Source organism: Mesoplodon mirus (assembly GCF_964341445.2).
Source record: "Mesoplodon mirus genome assembly, chromosome: 5".
Lineage (NCBI taxonomy): Eukaryota > Metazoa > Chordata > Mammalia > Artiodactyla > Ziphiidae > Mesoplodon > Mesoplodon mirus.
Window position 1 is genome coordinate 34,481,237 of NC_138980.1, and position 18,903 is coordinate 34,500,139.

At 60.8% G+C, this 18,903-nt stretch overlaps 1 protein-coding gene across 1 annotated transcript; it reads left to right on the top strand.

Annotated features, from left to right (window-relative positions):
* Positions 1-1,110: 1,110 nt before the first annotated feature.
* Positions 1,111-14,980, top strand: CACTIN (cactin, spliceosome C complex subunit). The gene is made up of 10 exons (XM_082621548.1): positions 1,111-1,340; positions 3,673-4,159; positions 6,827-6,922; positions 7,380-7,525; positions 8,248-8,410; positions 8,497-8,611; positions 11,814-12,006; positions 12,519-12,641; positions 12,744-13,024; positions 13,529-14,980. The coding sequence occupies exons 1-10, from the start codon at positions 1,162-1,164 to the stop codon at positions 14,017-14,019; spliced, it is 2,274 nt and encodes a 757-aa protein (XP_082477674.1). The 5' UTR covers positions 1,111-1,161; the 3' UTR covers positions 14,020-14,980.
* The last annotated feature ends 3,923 nt before the right edge of the window (positions 14,981-18,903 follow it).

Sequence of the window (18,903 nt, forward strand, 5' to 3'; positions counted from 1 at the left end):
GCATCTGCATCGGGAAAATCACCAGGACAACCCACATCCCGTGACAGGCAGTCGTCAAGGGTTCCCTTTGCGCCACCACCGCCACCTCGGCACCAAGCAGAGCATACAAAGCTAGCATCTAGGGTGGTGTGAGGAAGTTGTATTATAGGATAAACATTTAAAGTATTAAGTGCCATTCTCTGGGGTGGGCTGGGAGAGCTCAGAGCAGGACTCCAGGGTCCTTCAGATCTCCGGGCCTCCATTCTTGCCCCTTTGTGGTCTTGCCCCTGCCTGCCTGAAGGGACCCCACCTAACGACCCCTTTCATCCCTCCCTGCTCAAAGCCCTCTTACGGTTCGCCAGCACCCAGAGGACACAGCTGGACCACCAAGTTCAAATCCCAGCTCTGCACTGCCTCATTGAGGGCGGGAGTGTTACAGTGACTTTCACTCTGAGCCTCAGTTTCCCCCCCTATAAAATGGGTTAATGGGGAACTTAAGGAGTTATCCAAGTTATGTTTTGTTTTTTTACCTTAACCCCTGAAACACATAGGTATTATTGGCGGTGGTGAAGCATGATGGTGACTCTCACTGAGGGTCAGCCCAGCATCTAAGGCTTTTCAGTCTCCGTCCCAGCTCCCACCCCTCGCCTCCTTGGGCAGCCTGAACTCTCACCTACGGTTAGGCTTCCCCGCCTCCACGGGCCGCGAGACCTCGCCCCCGGGACACGCCTCCCTTGGCTACGCCCCTAGACCCCGCCTTCTCTTGATCCCGCCTCCTAGGCCCCGCCCACGCCGACTCCAGTTCCTCTCTGGACCGGCTTCTTGGTCCCGCCTCCCCAGGCTCCGCCCCGTCGCCGTTCCTGGTTCGTCCTTGCTCCGCCCACTGCTCCTCTGGCTCCCTAAGGCTCGAGGACCCACCTGGGCCTGCCCCCAGTACTGCCTGAAGAACGAATCCCCAGCCCTAGCGACAACAGTCCGGCAGGAGTTCATTACGCAGGCCACGTTTGAGGACGGTGGGGAGGTTATGAGAGGGTCGGAATCCCCGCGGGATGAGCCGCGAGATGGGTTCCTATCTCCCTGCTCAGGCGTGGGTGGGGCAGCCAGGCACGCGCCGCGATCGAGGAAGGCCCCCGGCGCAGGTCCCGGATATTTGTGTCCGCGCCGTCGCCACCTTCCCAGCCGATGGGTAGGGGTACACGCTCGCGCTCGCGGTCGGCTGGTCGCAGGGGCCGAAGGCAGCGGAGGCGGAGTGGGAGTCGGAGTCGGAGTCGGAGCCGAAGTTGGAGCGGGAGCCATGGGCGGCGAAACCGACGTCGCCGGGACGACGAGGGGCGGCGCAGGCGGAGGAGCCGGGAGCGCAGGTAGGGTCGCTGTGTGAGCCGCGCTGGGGGTCTGGCTCCAGCCCTCGAGGAGCTGGGAGACCCCCGAGTTAGTCAGGGAGGGCTTCCTGAAGAAGGGGACGTCTGAGCACGTCGGGGTTAACCAGGCAGCGAAAGGAAAGCGAGAGGCGTTCCAGGCAGGGCGCCTGGTGGTTGGAAGTACAGCAGGAGGCGCCGTGAGCGAGGCGGAGGGGAGTCGATGAGGTCGGAGAGGAAGCGGGAGACCAGATCGTGCGGTCTTGTGTACCGTGGTGAAGGGTTTGACTGTTATTTGGAGGGGAGTAGGGAGCTGTGGAGGATTTTGAACCAGGGAGCGATGTGGTCTGGATTACTTTGCAGGACTCCTGCTGGTTTTCGCGTGGAGAAGGGACTGAGAGTGTCGGCAGGAGTGACACCAGGGAGGAGGAAGATAGTGCAGCTGTGCAGGCAACAGATGATGATGGCCTTCAGGAGAGGGAGGCTGTGGGGAGGTACAGTGGGAAAATGGGGAGATTTGAGAGGGATTTCCGAAGTAGAGGTGACAGCACTTGCCAATGGAGGTGGGGTGTGAGAGGGAAGAACTGTTGATGGCAGGTGGCAGGACTCAACTGACTCCTGAGACTTGGTGCTCAGCCTCCCCTCAGCCCGCAGCCCTTTTCTTCTGGAGATGGGTCACCTGGCCAGACTTGGCTTGAGTCTCCTCCAGCACAAAGAACCAGCACCGTGACAGGGACTGACTCTCAGACCTGCGTCTTAGTGCTGGCTCAGCCCATAACTGGCTGTGACACTCAGGCCAGTACCTGCCCCACTGTCCCCCAGATTTCCTCATCTGTACCCTCAGGATCTCCACGGGGCTTCTCCAGGCATGCGCTGTCTCCCATCCCTCCAACCTGTTCTCCACACCATAGCTGGAGTGACTGTTGTCAGACATAGCTGATCACCCTCTAGGTTTGAGAAGGTGGCTTTTCCTTTTGAGTCTCATAAGATCATTGCCACCTAGGAATTCCAGGAAGATATAAGCAGAGGAAATAGTAAAGAGATGGTTTAAACCAGGGCTTGGCAAACTACAGCCTGTGGACCAAGCATAGTTTTTACATGCTTGAACGGTGAGGAGGAAAAAAAAATCAAAAGAATAGTATTTCATGACACGTGAAAATTATTTGGGTTGGCCGAAAAGTTCATTCGGGTTTTTCCATAAGATGTTACAGAAAAACCCAAACAAACTTTTTGGCCAACCCAATATATGAAATTCAAGTTTTGGTGTCCAGAAATAAAATTTTATTGAACAAATTTATGTCTGTTTGTTCATGTACTGTCCGTGGCTGCTTTTGCACTATGACAGCAGAGTTGAGTAGTTGTGCCATAGACGCTCTGGCTCTTAACAGAAAAAGTTTGCTAACTCTGGTTTCAGCTCCTGGCCTTGATGTTTTAGCATTGGTTCATGTGTAGTTGTAAATCTTGTTATTATCATCTAGTGGTTTCTAAGATTTTAGTTATTCACAAGAATCAGCCACCCTAGATATGTAATTAGAGTCAATGTCATTTATGAAGATTTGATCAGATTTACAGCCTGTATTTACGTACTTGAAAATCAAATAATTGATTTTCATGGTGTAGATTCTTTGACGTGAGCTTAGTAAGTGAAGCATTTGACAAACTAAAGACAGATGTAGTTGCTCAGAGGCCCGCAACATTAAAGAATCTATCCCCAGGATTCGTACGTTGCCTTCCGTGCTCGCAGTGCCCTTCCAAGGCTCTGTATTCCCTACAGTGTTACTCCATTTCACTCCTGCCCGTCCTATAGGACCAGTTAAACACCATCTTCTCCTGTAAGCCCTCCCTGGACACCTTGGACAGCGCTTATAGCTCCTGCACCATCTGGCCCCAAGCCCCGCCTCCCTGCCCTCCCCTCCTCCCTCTCTCCCCCTCACTCACTCTGCTCCAGACGCACAGGCCTGCCTGCTGCTTCTTGAATATGCCAAGTAAATTCCTGCCCCAGCGCCTTTGCTCTTATTGTGCCCTCTCCCTGGATCACTGTTTCCCCAGATCTCCGCCTAGCTCCCTCCCCCACTTCCTCCGGCGTTACTTCCTCAGAGAGATCCTCTCTGACCTCTCCACACCCTGATGCTGCATCACTATCTTGGTAGCTCATGGTACCATCTAGTGTCACACTGTGTTTGTTGATGTGCAGGCAGGGGCCACCAATGTTTTGGTCACTGCCGTGTCCCCAGAACCTAGAACAGCTCCTGGCACCCAGCAGGCGCCCAGTAAAGGGCGGTGGGATAGATGGCTGGCCAGCAGGCAGCGAGCGGAGCTTTGCGGGTCCCCTCCGCAGGTTGGATTTGGATGAGGAGCGGTGGCAGCAGCGGCGAGGCAGGCAGAGCCGGAGCCCCCCGCCAGCCCCCCGGCGCTCCCAGGACCGCTCCTCTCAGTCCGACTCGGGTGACGAGCGGCAGCAGCGGCGGGGCCGATGGGCCCGCCAGTGGCAGCAGCGGACACACTGCTGGTCCCCCAGCTCCTCCGCGTCCAGCTCCGCGTCCCCGGACCCCTCCCAGAGCCCTCGGGCGGCGGCGGCATCCCTGAGCCAGCGCCAGGGCCTGCAGGAGCGGCTGCGCCTGCGCGCGGAGCGGAAGCAGCAGGAGGAGTTGATGAAGGCCTTCGAGACGCCCGAGGAGAAGCGGGCGCGGCGGCTGGCCAAGAAGGAGGCCAAGGAGAGGAAGAAGCGGGAGAAGATGGGCTGGGGCGAGGAGTACATGGGCTACACCAACACCGACAACCCCTTCGGGGACAACAACCTGCTGGGCACCTTCATCTGGAACAAGGTGAGCCCGAGGTGGCCACCGGCCACGCCCTTACTTCTGCTTGTGTTGCTCGCCAGCTCTTGCTGTCCTCCTGCTGGTTTTTGCTTCATGAGCTGTTTACAGCTTATTTTCAGAGACGTTGTTTAGCATTCCCAGCACACGTGCCCAGGTCATACCTGGCCATCGAGAGTGTATTTTTACCCACACATGCGCACACACTGACTCCGCCAGCTTTGCCTACGCTGTCTCGTGCGCTGTACAGTCTCAGGCACTCTGCCCACAGAGCCAGCCTAACCTCAAGGCAGGTTCTCGGCGTCACATGCCCGGGGGGGATTTCACCTCAGAGCTGTCGCCTCATCCTTGAGATGAAAACTACACACCAGGACTTCTCCTGCGGTCCAGTGGTTAAGACTCTGTGCTTCCACTGCAGGGGGCACGGGTTTGACCTCTGGTCTGGGAACTAAGATCCTGCATTCTGTGCAGTGCGGCCAAAATAGATAAATAAAAAACTAAAAAAACCACAAAACTAAAAAAAAAAAAAAAAACCTCCCACAAAACTACACACCAATCCCTTACCCACCAGCCGGGGCCTTGGGCACTTGGATTAAAGCAACACAATTTCCCTCGCAGTCCTGGAGGCCAGAAGTACAAAGTCAGGGTGTCACCAGAGCCACGTTCCCTCTGGAGGGTCTAGGGGAGAATCTTTTCTTGCCTCTTCCAGCTTCTGGTGGTTGCCCGCCACCCTTGGCTTATAGCTGCATCACTCCAGTCTCTGCCTCTGTCGTCACGTGGCTGTCTTCTCTCCATGTCTGTGTCTTCACGTAGTGTTCTCCTCTCTGTGTCTCTGAGTCCAAAGTTTCTTTGTCTTATAAGGACACACCAATCACTGGACTAAGGCCCAGCCTAGTCTGGCACGACATCAACTAATCACGTCCGCAGAGACCCTGTTTCCAAATAAGGTCATGTTCATGGGTTCCCGGGTTGGGACGTGGACATATCTATGTGGAGGACAAGTTCGACACGACACAGCTGTGGGGAGGGTGAGAGCCGGTGGACACAGGCGGAAGCCACCGTATCTACCACTGTCTACATACACTGTGAGCTCATGGCACCTCAGGGCCTTTGCACTCACCGTTCCTCTGCCTGCAGCACTCCCGAGCCCTCCCCATGGCTGTTTCTTCCTCAACCTTCAGATCTCCACTGATGTGTCCCTCTTCTGAGAGGCCTTCCTGGCCCCCTTGGTCCCCCAGGTTCCCTGCGTCCTTTGTCAAGGCACTGCTTCTCCCTTCCTAGTGCTTTACTAACAGACGTGAATCATGCGCCTGTCGGGTGCTGGGTACCGTGTGGGCCCTGCACATACGTCAGTGAGTGACAGAGAGAGATGCCTGTCCCTGTGCGGCCAGCAGTCTCGGGAGGCTGGCTGTAAATAAGTCATTTAGCTGAGTCCGCAGAGGAGGGAACGAAGGCAGGCAGGGGTGGGCGAGGAGGCTGCAGTTTAAACACACGGGTCCAGAGAGGTCTCGCTGCAAAGGTGACATCTAAACCACATGTCCCACTTTATGGCATGTAATTCCCGTGGACTGTGAGCTCCACGGGGCAGGCTTTGTCCCAGGCGCTGGCACGCAGTTGGCCCTCGGTAAATGTCGAATGGGTGAGTGGACCTCGGGGCGTCTGAGAAGCCCCGGCCCAGCCTCTGAGACCTCTGTAGTCGGGGGAGGGCGCTAGACGGCCCAACTGTATGAGTGGTGTCACGCATCTTGTCCCGGTGTCCTCGGGGCGCTGGGCTGGCGGAGTGGGCAGGCGTGGTGTGGGCCGCGAACGTGCCTCTCCGGGCCGGGCGTTGGTCGAGGGCTCTGTGTCTGAGTGCAGGCTCTCTCCGTCCAGGCCCTCTGCGGCTGTTCTGTGTGGCTGTAGAGATGAAGTGTGGTCATTGTCACTGTGTGGCAGTGGCCCCAGGCCGGGCCACCCCGTGTCACCCTGGAGGCGCGTTTTTCTGTGCACAGGGGCTCCTGGAACGACCCTCGGAGCCGGTGGAGGTGACAGGAGGCACGGGTCTTGGCACGTGCCACCCACAACAGTTATGAGATGACTTGGGAGGGTTGGGGGTTCTCCGGGAGCCTGTGCCCGGGCCCCTCCGTCAGGTGAGGGCACAGACAGGGAGAAGCCACTCTCCATGCTCAGGGTGCCCCGAGGGGTCCGTGAGCGGGGACCCCGGCGAGTGTGCTTTCAGAGTCCCCCTCTTGCTCAGCCGCTGGTTCCGCCCCTCCGCATGGCCGCTGGTGGTCTGAGCTGCTGAGAGCCGGACACCACCCAGCCAGTGCAGCCAGGCTTGTGTGTAAAACAAGAGTCAGCAGCCCCAAGTAAGACTGTCCCGTGTGTGACATGGTCGAGTTCTGCAGGGGCGGAGCTGCCTCTCCCCATATCTCAGCACACGGCTCGGGGCAGAGGGCGCCCCACGATGCTGGAGTGTACTGAACCGATTCTGCAGGCGAACGGGGGGCCGCATCTTCCGCTGGAAGTCGGGGTGTGGCCGCGGGCAGGTCACTTCTCCCTCAGCCTCGTGCTCCTCATGGGCAGAGCGGGTGCTTCGGTCTGGTGGATGCCCGCCTCATAGAGCAGCAGGTGGTCCTGGGGCGGGCGGCAGGAGGAAGCATCGCTGCTCAGCGGGCATGTCGTTGGCCCTTCCAGGCCCTGGAGAAGAAGGGGATCGGCCACCTGGAGGAGAAGGAGCTGAAGGAGCGGAACAAGAGGATCCAGGAGGACAACCGGCTGGAGCTGCAGAAGGTGGGGTGCCCCGGGCCACCCTCCTTCCCTCCTGAGGGCTCCCAGGGTGGCTCACCCTGGCTTATGTCAAGGGAGACCTGACTGGTTTACGTGGAGAGTACAGGGGACATTGGCTTCAGACACGGCTGGATCCAGGGGCTCGGGCAGGGATTCCAGAGAGCTGTTTCCCTCCGGCTCGGCTCTGCTGGCCTCTGGGGTTTATTCTAAGACGCTCCCTGCTGGGTGGCCAAACTGGCCCTGGCTGCTGAAGGCTGCCGTGTCTCTAGCAAAAGGAGGGCTCCGTCTGCCACAGGGTGTGGTCCAGCGTTTCAGGCATCCCCGGACCGATTCCTGTGTCCGGGGCCAGCCCGCCGGGGCCAGGCCATGGGTGTGGTCCCACCCGCCCCTAGGGAGTCCCCCAGCCCGACAGGATGAAGGCAGGCCCACGAGACCCCCATCGTCCACTGTGCGCCCACAGGTGAAGCAGCTGCGGCTGGAACGGGAGCGGGAGAAGGCCATGCGGGAGCAGGAGCTGGAGCTGCTGCAGCGCGAGAAGGAGGCGGAGCACTTCAAGACGTGGGAGGAGCAGGAGGACCACTTCCACCTGCAGCAGGCCAAGCTGCGGTACGCGCCCCGCTCACGCCGCCCCTGGGCCCTCAGCTTCCCACCACCTTCTCCTCCCCAGGGTCCCTTCTGACCCTCTTTCGGGCGCTGCGCTGCTTTCCGTCGCTTCCTTCATCGCGCCTGTCTCCCCAGGGACCGGGTGCCAAGGGGACGCACGAACGTGCTGCTGAGTGGAGGGTGCTAGGTGCCCTGCCATCCCCAGATCGCGGGGGGCTTCACTCAGCAGCCTCGTCTAGAGTCAAGAAAAGTGAGGCTCCTGAGGTGTCGAGAGTTGCCCGAGCTCACACAGGGTGTGTGAGCTCCAGGCCCAGCCCCCTTCTCACCTTGCTGCCCACCAGCCGCGCCAGCCCCCAGGGGCTCAGATCTGCCTGGTCACAGGGCTCCCTGGGGTTGGACCGGGGTCAGCCTCTGATGCGTGTTCCCACACGCAACACTGAGGCTCCAGATCTTTCACCCCGGCTGGGCCTCTCTGACCCTCTGTCCCCGCCCACCCGCTGCTCTTCAGACCCCCTCGCGCCCGTCTCTGCCCCTCTCAGGGCCTGTGCCTTGCGGCTGACCTGTCTTGCTCCTCCGCCTGACACCTCCTCTTCCAGGAAGCCTTCCCTGACCACCACCCACAGCAGGCCGGGCTCCTCCCCTGGCTCCGGTCAACCCCCAAGGGCGAGGTCTTTAGGAGGGTGGACACAGCCCCGGCTCTGACACTGCCCCCTGCTCCCCGGCAGCTCCAAGATCCGCATCCGGGACGGGCGGGCCAAGCCCATCGATCTGCTGGCCAAGTACATCAGCGCCGAGGACGACGACCTGGCTGTGGAGATGCACGAGCCCTACACCTTCCTCAACGGCCTCACGGTGGCCGACATGGAAGACCTGCTGGAGGACATCCAGGTACGGCCCTGCCGCGCGCCCGGCACCGCTGCTGCCACTCCAGCCCCGGGCGTGCCTTCACCCACCGTCTGCGCCTCCGCCTCCAGGTGTACATGGAGCTCGAGCAGGGCAAGAACGCGGACTTCTGGCGGGACATGACCATCATCACGGAGGATGAGATCGCCAAGCTCCGCAAGCTGGAGGCCTCAGGCAAGGGGCCAGGTAATGCGGGCCGGGCCGCCGGAGGCACGCCGGGCTGTGCCCTCGGGGAGGCACCTCTGGGTCTGGTGGGAGCCGCTGTGGGCCTGTTGGCTCCACAGAAGAGGCCTCGGCTTTCTCTCTGGGGTCTCCCTGCCAGGGCCTGTCTGCGAGCCACCAGGGGGCAGCACTGGGCAGCGGGGGCAGCGGGTACTGAGCGAGGCGCTCTCCCGCCCGCCTGAGGGCTCACCCAAGCAGCGCCAGTGGCTTCCTTTAAACAGCTGCTTAGCGCTGGGCTCCCCTGGGAGCGGCGTCCACGGGTTTTCTGTTTGGGTTTCAAGTTTTCGCCGGAGGCTCCGTCCGTTTGAGTGAGAACAGGACCTGACTGTGCTTGGCAGGAACCCGTGCAGCGTGGTGTGCTTCTTTAATCACCTTTTCTTTTCCTCAGAATGATTGCCTGCATATAATTGCAAGGGAGACAAGCTCTAAAGCAGGGTCTTTCCCCCCAGCACGGCTGACATTTGGGCCCAGACCGTTCTCTGTGGGGCCGTCCTGGGCCCTGTGGGGTGTGGAGCAGCCTCCCTGCCCCACCCACTCGGTGGCAGGAGCCCCTGGTCGTGACAACCACAGATGTCCCCTGACATGGCCCAGTGTCCCCTGGCGGGAGGCAGATTCAACTCCAGTTGAGAGCCACTGTTCTAAAAGCTCGTTGGCAACCACTGCAGTTCCACCCCTCCCGCCCCCTTGAAGCCACCGGCTTTAACGACATCTAGCTCCTGGGGGCCTTGAGCCTGTGTCACTAAGCTCTCAGCTCCATGTTAGTGCCAACCCATGGTGGCTGAGGACGAATGCCCTCCCTTCCCTGAGCCTGCGTAAGTGCTGTTCTCTGCTCAGTTGCGGTGCTTGGGGAGGTTTCCTTCCTCTTAGGAAAAGGAGGAGCATCCTTTATCTTTGTACGTGGAGTTTTATTTCTCCCGACCCTTTTAGCGGGGCACATCCTGTAGTAACTTCCAGAGAAAGGAAAGGACTCTTTGCTATCAGAAATGGGTGTCCAGGGGAATTCCCTGGAAGTCCAGTGGTTAGGACTCTGTGTTTTCACTGCCGAGGGCCCAGGTTCAATTCCTGGTCGGGGAACTAAGATCCCGCAAGCCACGCGGCACGGCCAAAAAAATCCAAAAACAACAACGACGACAAAAAATAAATGCATGTCCAGAAACATCTGCTTTGATGGCAGTGGTGCTGGTTGGGAGGGTGCTGCAGGGCCCTTGGACAGAACGACAGTTACAGGTGTGGCTCTGGGTGCACACCTGGGCTGCCCCCACCTGGGGCCGATCGGTGACCTCCCCAGGGCTTGGTTGTTCCTTGCATCGCAGGGGGTTGAGAAAACACCTCCGGGAGGATTGCGTGAGGAGTGAGTACATGGTCGTCAAGCATTCAAACCAGTGCCCGCTCTTATGATGCCAACGCCTCAGCGCAAGGACCGTGGGTGGGGGATTCTGCACCACCGACCCCACCTTCCCCAGGTGGTCAGACACCTGGGAGGCTCCCATCAGGCCCCCTGCCCCGTCCCTGGGCCCCTTCTCCCCACTCCCTCTTCCACAGTGGGTGGGTTGTCCGCTGCCACCCTCCTGCAGCTTCCTGCACCCGCCCCAGAGGAGGAGCCCCTTTCTGGGACCCCACATCTCTCTTTCCTGTGGTTTGTGCCCTCGCATCCTCCAGTAACTTGTAGAGAGAGGCAGGAAGTTGTTGGCGTCCCACGTGTCAGGAAATGTCTTCTCTCCCCTTGGCTGGTGGCCTCGGGGCAGGAGCCCTGCCCCATGGCTGCGGAAAAGTGTGAAAGGACGTTGTGCTGGGTCCCTCCCGTTTCCCGGGCTCCCTGCGTGCCTCGCCCACGGTCTCTCCTGTGGCACTGCCCTTCCCTCTCCCCCTCCCTGCCACATCAGTCACCCCTCTGTCCCCTCTCCCTTCTCGCGTGTTACGGTCAGGGTCCCAGGTGTCCTCAGAGAGTGTGTGTGTTTGTCTTCTTTTGGCCTCATTTCCGCCACCACTCCCGGAGCCCCTCAGAGGCGGCCTTCATCCTTTTAAATTAAGTTGGCCCTTCCCTTTCCTTTTTCCCTTTTTTTTCTTTTTCTTTTTTTCTCCCCCTCTCCTTTTCTTCTCTTTGCAGCTGGGAAATCCTAACTGTACAATAGAGTGCACAGTAGGAAGTGGGTCCCCGGACACCACTGTGGCCTCTCCAGTGCCCCGCCCCCCTTACAATCCCCGTGGGTCCTCCCAGGGAGCATCTCTGAGGAGAAGCCTTCCCCCCACCCAAACGGTGCCACCCCCTCTCCTGAAATGGTGTCCCAGAGGTCACTCAGCCGGCACCCTCCAGCCAGGCCTGTTGGTGGACCCTTGGGTGGCATCCAAACCCAGGACCTGGCTTCCTTTAAGCAGTGGCTCAGCACCCATGGCTTCTGTGGGAGCGGCGCCCACTGGGGCTGTCTGTTTGGGTTGTAAGTTAGCACCGGTGGCTCCGTCTGTCTGAGCGAGCAGAGGCCTGGCTTCTGTTTGAGGTCAGTGCAGGATGCGGCTCTGCTTGGCTGGGTGTGAAGGGTGTCGCCAAATTGGGTTTTGGTCCCGTGATGTGTCTGCACCTGCTACAGACCGAGGCCGGGCTGCCGGCCCTATGGGTCTGCCGCTGAGCCAGGGCTGCTTGGGAGCCCAGGTGCTGATTCCAGGGTCCCAGGTGGTTGGCTGGAGGGGACTCGGGTTCTTCTTGACCCTGTCTGATCAGCTGGGCTTGGAGAAGCCGGCTTTGGAGCAGGGAACACGAGCCGGTCACCTGCCCCCACGTTCACCCAGCAGCTGCATACGGAGCTCCCTGCCCTTGGAAAGCCGAGAATCAGGCATCCAGGCCAAGGGAGCAGTCTGGTGGTCGGCGAAGGCTTCCCAGTAGAAGGGAGCTCTCGTTGAGGGCTGAGGATGGCTGGGGTCTAGGAGGCGGACTGGATGGGGAAGAACTTATTGCTGGTGGGAAGCACCCACTGCATGTGCAGGGGCCTTGGGGCAGGGCAGGGGTCAGAAGGGCACAGCGTGCTGTCTGATGAGCCACAAACAAGGAAGCCAGCCAGTGTGAGGGAGAGCCGGGGTCAGGCAGCATTGGCCTCACCCTCAGGGGCCTCTCAGTCTAGAGGATTAGGACCTGGGACCAGCCCCATGCCAAGCAGCCCTCACCCCACTGCAGGTGAGCGGCGAGAGGGGGTCAACGCCTCGGTCAGTTCCGACGTGCAGTCGGTCTTCAAGGGGAAGACGTACAGCCAGCTGCAGGTCATCTTCCAGGGCATCGAGGGCAAGATACGGGCCGGGGGCCCCAACCTAGACATGGGCTACTGGGAGAGTCTGCTGCAGCAGCTGCGTGCCCACATGGCCCGTGCCAGGTGAGCTGGCGGGGCTTCCCTGGGAGCCACAAGCTGGGGCCCCAGCTGGAAGGCCTCCGCCCAGCCCCCAGCAGCCTGCCCGCCTTCCTTCCGGCCTCTACTTAGCACCTGGTCTTTGTTTTCCCCGGGTCAGTGGACATCACAGGAAGCCCTCAAGGCTGCTGTCCCCCACCTTCCACAGGCCCCACACCCACTGTGTATGAATTCTCCTCATGCTTGGCGCTGTCATGTAAACACGGCTCCTATCTGCCGCTAAGTGCAGTCACTTCTAAATTTATCCTCTTCCTCGCCTGTCCCCCATCCATTTCCAGCCCAGCTTGGCCCTTAGGTCACGCCTGCATGTAAACACCCCAGTACAGGGACCTGCCCCCTCCCGGTGTCCGCCTGTGCCGTGGCCACTTGCTGCCCTCAAACTCCGGGCCCTTGCAGCAAAATGGGGGGGGTCATGAGAAGTCCATGGGGGGGGCCTTCCCCCTTGGAGAGTCAGGGTGACCACCCGGCCTGCGTTCCAGGCTCCGCGAGCGGCACCAGGACGTGCTGCGGCAGAAGCTGTACAAGCTGAAGCAGGAGCAGGGAGTGGAGAGCGAGCCCCTGTTCCCCATCCTCAAGCAGGAGCCGCAGTCTCCGGGCCACAGGTAGGCCTGCCTCTGGACGTCCCCTGCCGGGCGGTGGGACTGAAAGCCCCGCCCACTGCCCGCCCCACTGCCCGCCCCGCTCAGTCCAGCCCTCTCTCGCAGCCTGGAGCCTGAGGACCAGGCCCCCACCCCACCCGGGCCCTCGGAGGGCGGCGCTGCTGAGCCCGAGGCGGAAGCGGCAGCACCGGCAGAGGGCGAGGCGGACGGGGAGGCGGTGCTCATGGAGGAGGATCTGATCCAACAGAGCCTGGATGACTACGACGCCGGCAAGTACAGCCCGCGGCTGCTCACGGCCCACGAGCTGCCGCTGGACGCCCACGTGCTGGAGCCGGACGAGGACCTGCAGCGCCTGCACCTATCCAGGCAGCAGCTCCAGGTCACAGGTGCGGGGTGGGGCCAGCAGGGGGCGGAGCCTCCCCTTGGTGAAGGGGGCGTTGGTGGTGAACCCGCTCCGATCCTCTAATCCTCCGACGCTGCCTGCTCTCTTGAGAGTGTCCGTTCATTCACCTGCTCGCTCGTTTGTTCGTTCTGGGCGTGACTGGCTGGCTGGTCCCAAGGACACAGTGGTGGTGGTCTTTACTTCCCGTGCCCAGCTCTGCTCTGAGCTCCTTACACTGCCCGCTTGCCAGGGCCTTGGCCTTCCTGGGCAGCCATCGTCCCGGAAGAGTGGAGAAACGGCCTCGGAAAGGCCCCGGTCCGGGGTCCCACTGCAGGCTTCTGACCACCAGGCTCTTCGGCCAACCTGGCAGGGGACACGTGGTGTTTGGTGCCCACCTGGGAGGGCGGGGGGCACCCGGCAGGCGGGCCCGGGTCGGGGCATGTGACCGGGAAAGGGAGGCTGTGGTGCCGGGGTCCCGGTTAACACACCCCGCCCGCCCCGCCCGCAGGCGACGCCACCGAGAGCGCGGAGGACATCTTCTTCCGGCGCGCCAAGGAGGGCATGGGCCAGGACGAGGCGCAGTTCAGCGTGGAGATGCCGCTGACGGGCAAGGCCTACCTGTGGGCGGACAAGTACCGGCCGCGCAAGCCGCGCTTCTTCAACCGCGTGCACACGGGCTTCGAGTGGAACAAGTACAACCAGACACACTACGACTTCGACAACCCGCCGCCCAAGATCGTGCAGGGCTACAAGTTCAACATCTTCTACCCCGACCTCATCGACAAGCGCTCCACGCCCGAGTACTTCCTGGAGGCGTGCGCCGACAACAAGGATTTCGCCACGCTCCGCTTCCACGCCGGGCCGCCTTACGAGGACATCGCCTTCAAGATCGTCAACCGCGAGTGGGAGTACTCGCACCGCCACGGCTTCCGCTGCCAGTTCGCCAACGGCATCTTCCAGCTCTGGTTCCACTTCAAGCGCTACCGCTACCGCCGGTGACCAGCGGGCCCCCTCCCGGACCCCTGCAAACTGACCAGGGGTGTGGGAAGCCAGCAGCCTCCCCCAGCTGGGCCTCCTCCTCGCGGGGCCTCACTTCCTGGTGTGAACAGGGGTCGCTGCGGAGCCTGCCTCAGAGAGCTGAGGGGACCCACCACCAGGCGGGCCTGGGGCACTGACGCACAGGAGGGGCTGCTGATGGGATTTTCAGAGCCCAGGGAACCAAGCAAGCGTCTCCAGACCTCAGTCCTTGGATTGACGCTGAGCCCCACCCAAGAAACAGGCCCTGCATCGCCGGGGCTCTGGAGGGCTTGCAGGGCGTTGCTCAGCCCCTGGACATGGCCAGCGGCTGCAGGACCCAGGCTCCAGGCCCTTGAGTGCATGTTCCCGGATAGGCCATCCGGGGACGTCTGTGGTCCCCCAGTTCGCCCCTGGTGCTGGCTGGGGTCAACCTCCGCCCGGTGGGCACAGAGGACACGTCGCCGCCCACCATCGGGTCTGGGAATATCCTTCCACAGCCACCGAGCACAGGAGCCCCCAGGGTGCGGCTGTGGCGCCCCATCGGGGCTCTGGACCTCCGCCTCCCTCAAGGCTGCGCTCCTAGAGCCACTTCCCAGCCACCACAGGGCCGCCCTCCTTGTCCCCGAGTCTCGGACACGGGCAGTCAAGGGCCTGGCAGGTACAATCACTCACCCAGTCACAGACTGTCAACGGTGCCCCAGGCAGGCCCACCCCAGAAACAGATGGCTTTTAGCGTTTTCTTACGGAGACATTTCCAACCTCAAGTGGTCAGAAGCCTGAAGGGCCACTGCCAGCTCCTCAGACAGCCTCACCCAAACACCCTATTTCATCTAGAAACATTTCCATTTCAGGCTGTTTTCTCTAAAACGAATTTTTTAGGTGGGAGTGGGGGGCGGGGGGAATCTTGTTTATTTTCATTTAATTGGTCTACATGTGAGATTGCATGTTTCTTTTCAATAAACATTTTATTTTGGAATAAGTTTAGGTTTTCAGAAATGCTGCAGAGATAGTCTAGTGTTCCCACACCCCACACTCAGCTGTCCCCATGGTTAATGCCTTACGTAACCACAGCACATCTGTCACAACTAAGGCACTAAACAGCTAAGAAGACCTTTTGAAAACAACCACCACACCTAAAAATAGTCATAACAGTTCCTTAGGGAGCCCCTCGTAGTCTGAGGGCTTCCTCCCTCTTTGCCGCCCACCCCCGGCCTCAGCTCCCAGAAGGAGGGTGTACCCCTGAATGCTCCAGGAGGTGCTCAGCTGCTCACCTAGGCCAGGGGATGATGCTCAGCAGTGTCTGGGGACATCTGTGCTGGTCATGATCTGGGGGGCTCCTGGCATCGTGGGGTGAGGGCCAGGGATGCTGTTCCACACCTCACAGGGCCCACGATGGCCCCCCACAGAGAGTAATATGCCCCTATGTCCCCAGCGCTGAGACTGACACTCCCCAAGCCACTGGTCATCTACCAACCCCGACTTAACAATGTCCCAGGAGCCTCTGGCTCAGCTCTGGCCTCCACTGCCCTGCCCCACCCCACACAAGCTCATACATCAGTAAACATGTTCTAGACAGCAGGGTTTGGGGACTCGGCAGGGAAGTGCATCAGGTCAAGGGGCGCCCAATCCTCACTGCAGACCCTGTCCCACCCAGCCAGCCTGGTCCTGGGTGAAGACTACCCTTTAGGGCAGCACGCAGACCACATCCATCCCCTTTGGAACCCTCCACAGGCATTAGTAATCAATTGCTGATTGCCAGAGCAATCTTAGAATCCTCTGGGCAGCCGCTACCAATTAATCCCTGGCCTGCTCCACTGTCATCGAGTGTGGGACAGGCCCCGGGGAGGGTTGAGTTGGGGGCAGAGCCAGGAGGCACGTTCGTGCCTAGCAGGGTGCTTGGTCACCAGATGGGTCGGGCCTTGTTCTGTTCTCAGATCACGGGCTCTGTGTGGCTGCAATGGCCTGGCCTTTAGCCGGTGTTTTGTGGACCTCATGCCAGCCCTACATGACAGCACTTGTGTCCATTTGGGGAAACAGGCTCACAGAGGCACATGTTTTCAAGCCTAGAAAGCAGCAGTCAGGGTTAGAACCCGGGTTTCTCCAACCTCCCATTCCCAGCCTCAGTTTCCCCACCTGCCCCCCGAGGAGTCCTCCCAGCCCCAGCATCCTGGTTCCTCCTCATGCCCCTCCTGCAGTCCGGGCAGGGAGTCTACCCCAAGGGAGGTGGCGGCTCTGAGCAGGGGGAACAAGGTGGCTGTGACCCCGACTCACTGGGCACGTGTTTAGCCAGGAGCCCCCAGTCCGGAGGGAGGAGAGCTGGGCTCAGACGCCCTCCAGGCAAGGAGTCAGGGCAGGGCAGGGGAGGCACTGAGTCTGGGGGGCCCCAGAAGGGACACTGAAGGCTCCCTGGAGGAGGGGAGGGATGCAGGTGCTGGGCCTGGGAGGACGGGGCTGCCGGGCAGAGAAGGAGGGTGGGGCCTGCCTTGCAGAGGAAAAGGCAACAGGTGCGCCCAGGGTAGGACTGAATGCAAGTCCAGCTGCTGGACTCTTTCCCAGGGCACTGGGGAGCCATAGAGGGTGAGTGAACTGGGCAGGGCACAAGTTGCGTGTCAGGGAGACCCCTCAGGCAGACTGGAGGCACATCACCCCACCCAGCTGCCCCATGACACAGCCCCGGCCCAGCATCCACCCAGTGTCCCTCAGATTGTCCCCAGCCCCCACCCCAGCCTCTTCCTGCCCTGGGCTGTGAGTGATGCTAATAATAGATGCTCTCTGCCTGGCTCCCACCGGAAACCACAGCCATGGAGCGGGGAGCACGTCCTGAACCTGGTCTCTGTTCCCACCATCTGGAGCCCCCAGGCCATCTCAACCCCTCCCATGCCTCCCTTGTGCCCTTTGAGCAGGGCCGGGGGCGGGATGGGGGTGGAAACGGAGGCCAGGAGACCCCCAGCCACCAGCCCAGGAGGTGGGGGAAGCCCAGTACTCATATTCAGATCCCACCCACACGTGGCCTTTGACACGTCCTATCTGCCCTCCAGGCCTCAGTCACCCCATCTATAAAATGAGCATTCTTACCCCCTGCCTTGCAGAGTCGTGGTGAGACCCAGGCTAATTGCAAGTCAAGTGCGCTTCTCTGACCCCTGCCCTGGCTATTTCCCAGAAGGAGTGCTGTCCTTCTTATCTCGGGCCAGAGGAAGTGAGACCGGAACAGTCCCCTTTCATCTCACCCTCCACCTCATCTGAAGCCCCAGCCCCACATCCTCTTCCCACCAAGTCTGCCCTCCTTACAGTTCCCCAAAGCCTCATGTTCTCTCTTGCCTCCAAAGTTTTGCACGTGTAATTTCTGCCACGTCTCTTGGACCTGTGGAGCTCCTACGTATTCCATAAAGCCCCAGTTCTCAGTCCCTTCTCCCCTACCCCCACCCCAGCATGCCTTCCCGGCTCACCTCCTGGGCTCCTACCTAAGCCCTGTCACTTCCTTGGGCCCAGCCCTGAGCACAGGAGAGTGGGACTGTCTGTATCCAGCTTTCTCTCTCTCCAGCCTGGGGGATCTTTGAGGGCAGGTCAGGTTTAGTCTACCTGTTCTACCACATGGGCTGCCACACGGAGTTGCTCTTAAGGAGGGGTTGGGGGAGGCAAGACTGCCTGGAACAACTAGGCTTTACAGAGGAGAGGGCCTCGGAGCCAGGGCTCTGCCAGATGCATAGGAGTTGGGGAGACTCCTTGTCAAGGAAGAGAAGTTACAGTTAAGTGGGATGGAACAGAGGAGGTGCCATCTGGAGGGATGCAGAGGCCGGAAGGATAGTGGGTAGACCCAATGGAGGGGAGAGCAGGGCCAGGGCAGGAGTCCATCTTTCTCACTCAGAGCCTGTACTCTGTGCCCCTCCCAGGCCCCCGAGGAGTGGGGTGTGGTGAGGTCAAGTCCAAGCCAGAGAGTCCCGGCTCACTCCAGGCCTTAACTGAGGGCCAAGGAGGCCCAAGGCCACCCCTCCATGCCCAAGCCCTGCCCTCCACACATCTTCGAAGGCTGGACTAGGCCCGTGGACCCCCTTCACCCACCTGAGGCCCAAGGACTGTGGGCAGGAAGGACCTTTAAGGAGCTTCTCACTTTCCTGTATCACAGTCCAGCCTCCATGCCTTTGCTCTAGCTGTACCCAGGTGGTCACCTGCTGCTTTCATGGCTTTGGGCGGATCAGACCCTGGCCCACAGCCCTGAGTGAGTCTGGGGGCTTTCAAGGAAGCCGATCCTTCCTGGGGAGTCATTCCCCAGCCCTCCTTCCAGCCCCCTGATCATCCTCAGTCACTCCTGCAGTTTCGGGCTCTGGGCATCCTTCCCCACCCTGCACTGGGGGGGCGGAGGGAAAGCACACCTCCCCACCCCGACCGCAGGCGGCTCTGCAGGGGGCTTTGCCTCCTCTGGCCCCAATGCCAGCCTGTGTCCTCACAGGACCCTCCCCCTAGAATGCCACCACCCACAGCCCTCCCAGATCGTCTGCTCGAGAAGCCTGTCTCAGCAGGCTGCCCACGAAGCTCCTGGGTAGAGAGTGTGGTCGCCTCTCCCCTCTAAACGTCCCTGCACCTCTACCCCCAGCCCGGGCAGGGGCCTCAGACAGCCCCTACATTGATGAGGGTCCCGAAAGCCACCGGGTTCACCAGCTCTGAGCCCTGGGTCCCTGGGTCGGGGTCTGGGCGCCCTGGGGAGAGGGGCCCGCCGGGCCTGCTCCCGCCCCGCCCCCTCTCAGCCTCGGGTGCTGCCCGGACGGTGAATAGCACTGGGCCTGGCGGCCGGAGCGCCGGGAGGGGACCTGGCTGGGGCGGGCTTGGGGGAAGGGAGCGGGCGGAGTCTCCCGAGAGGGTGCCGGCCAC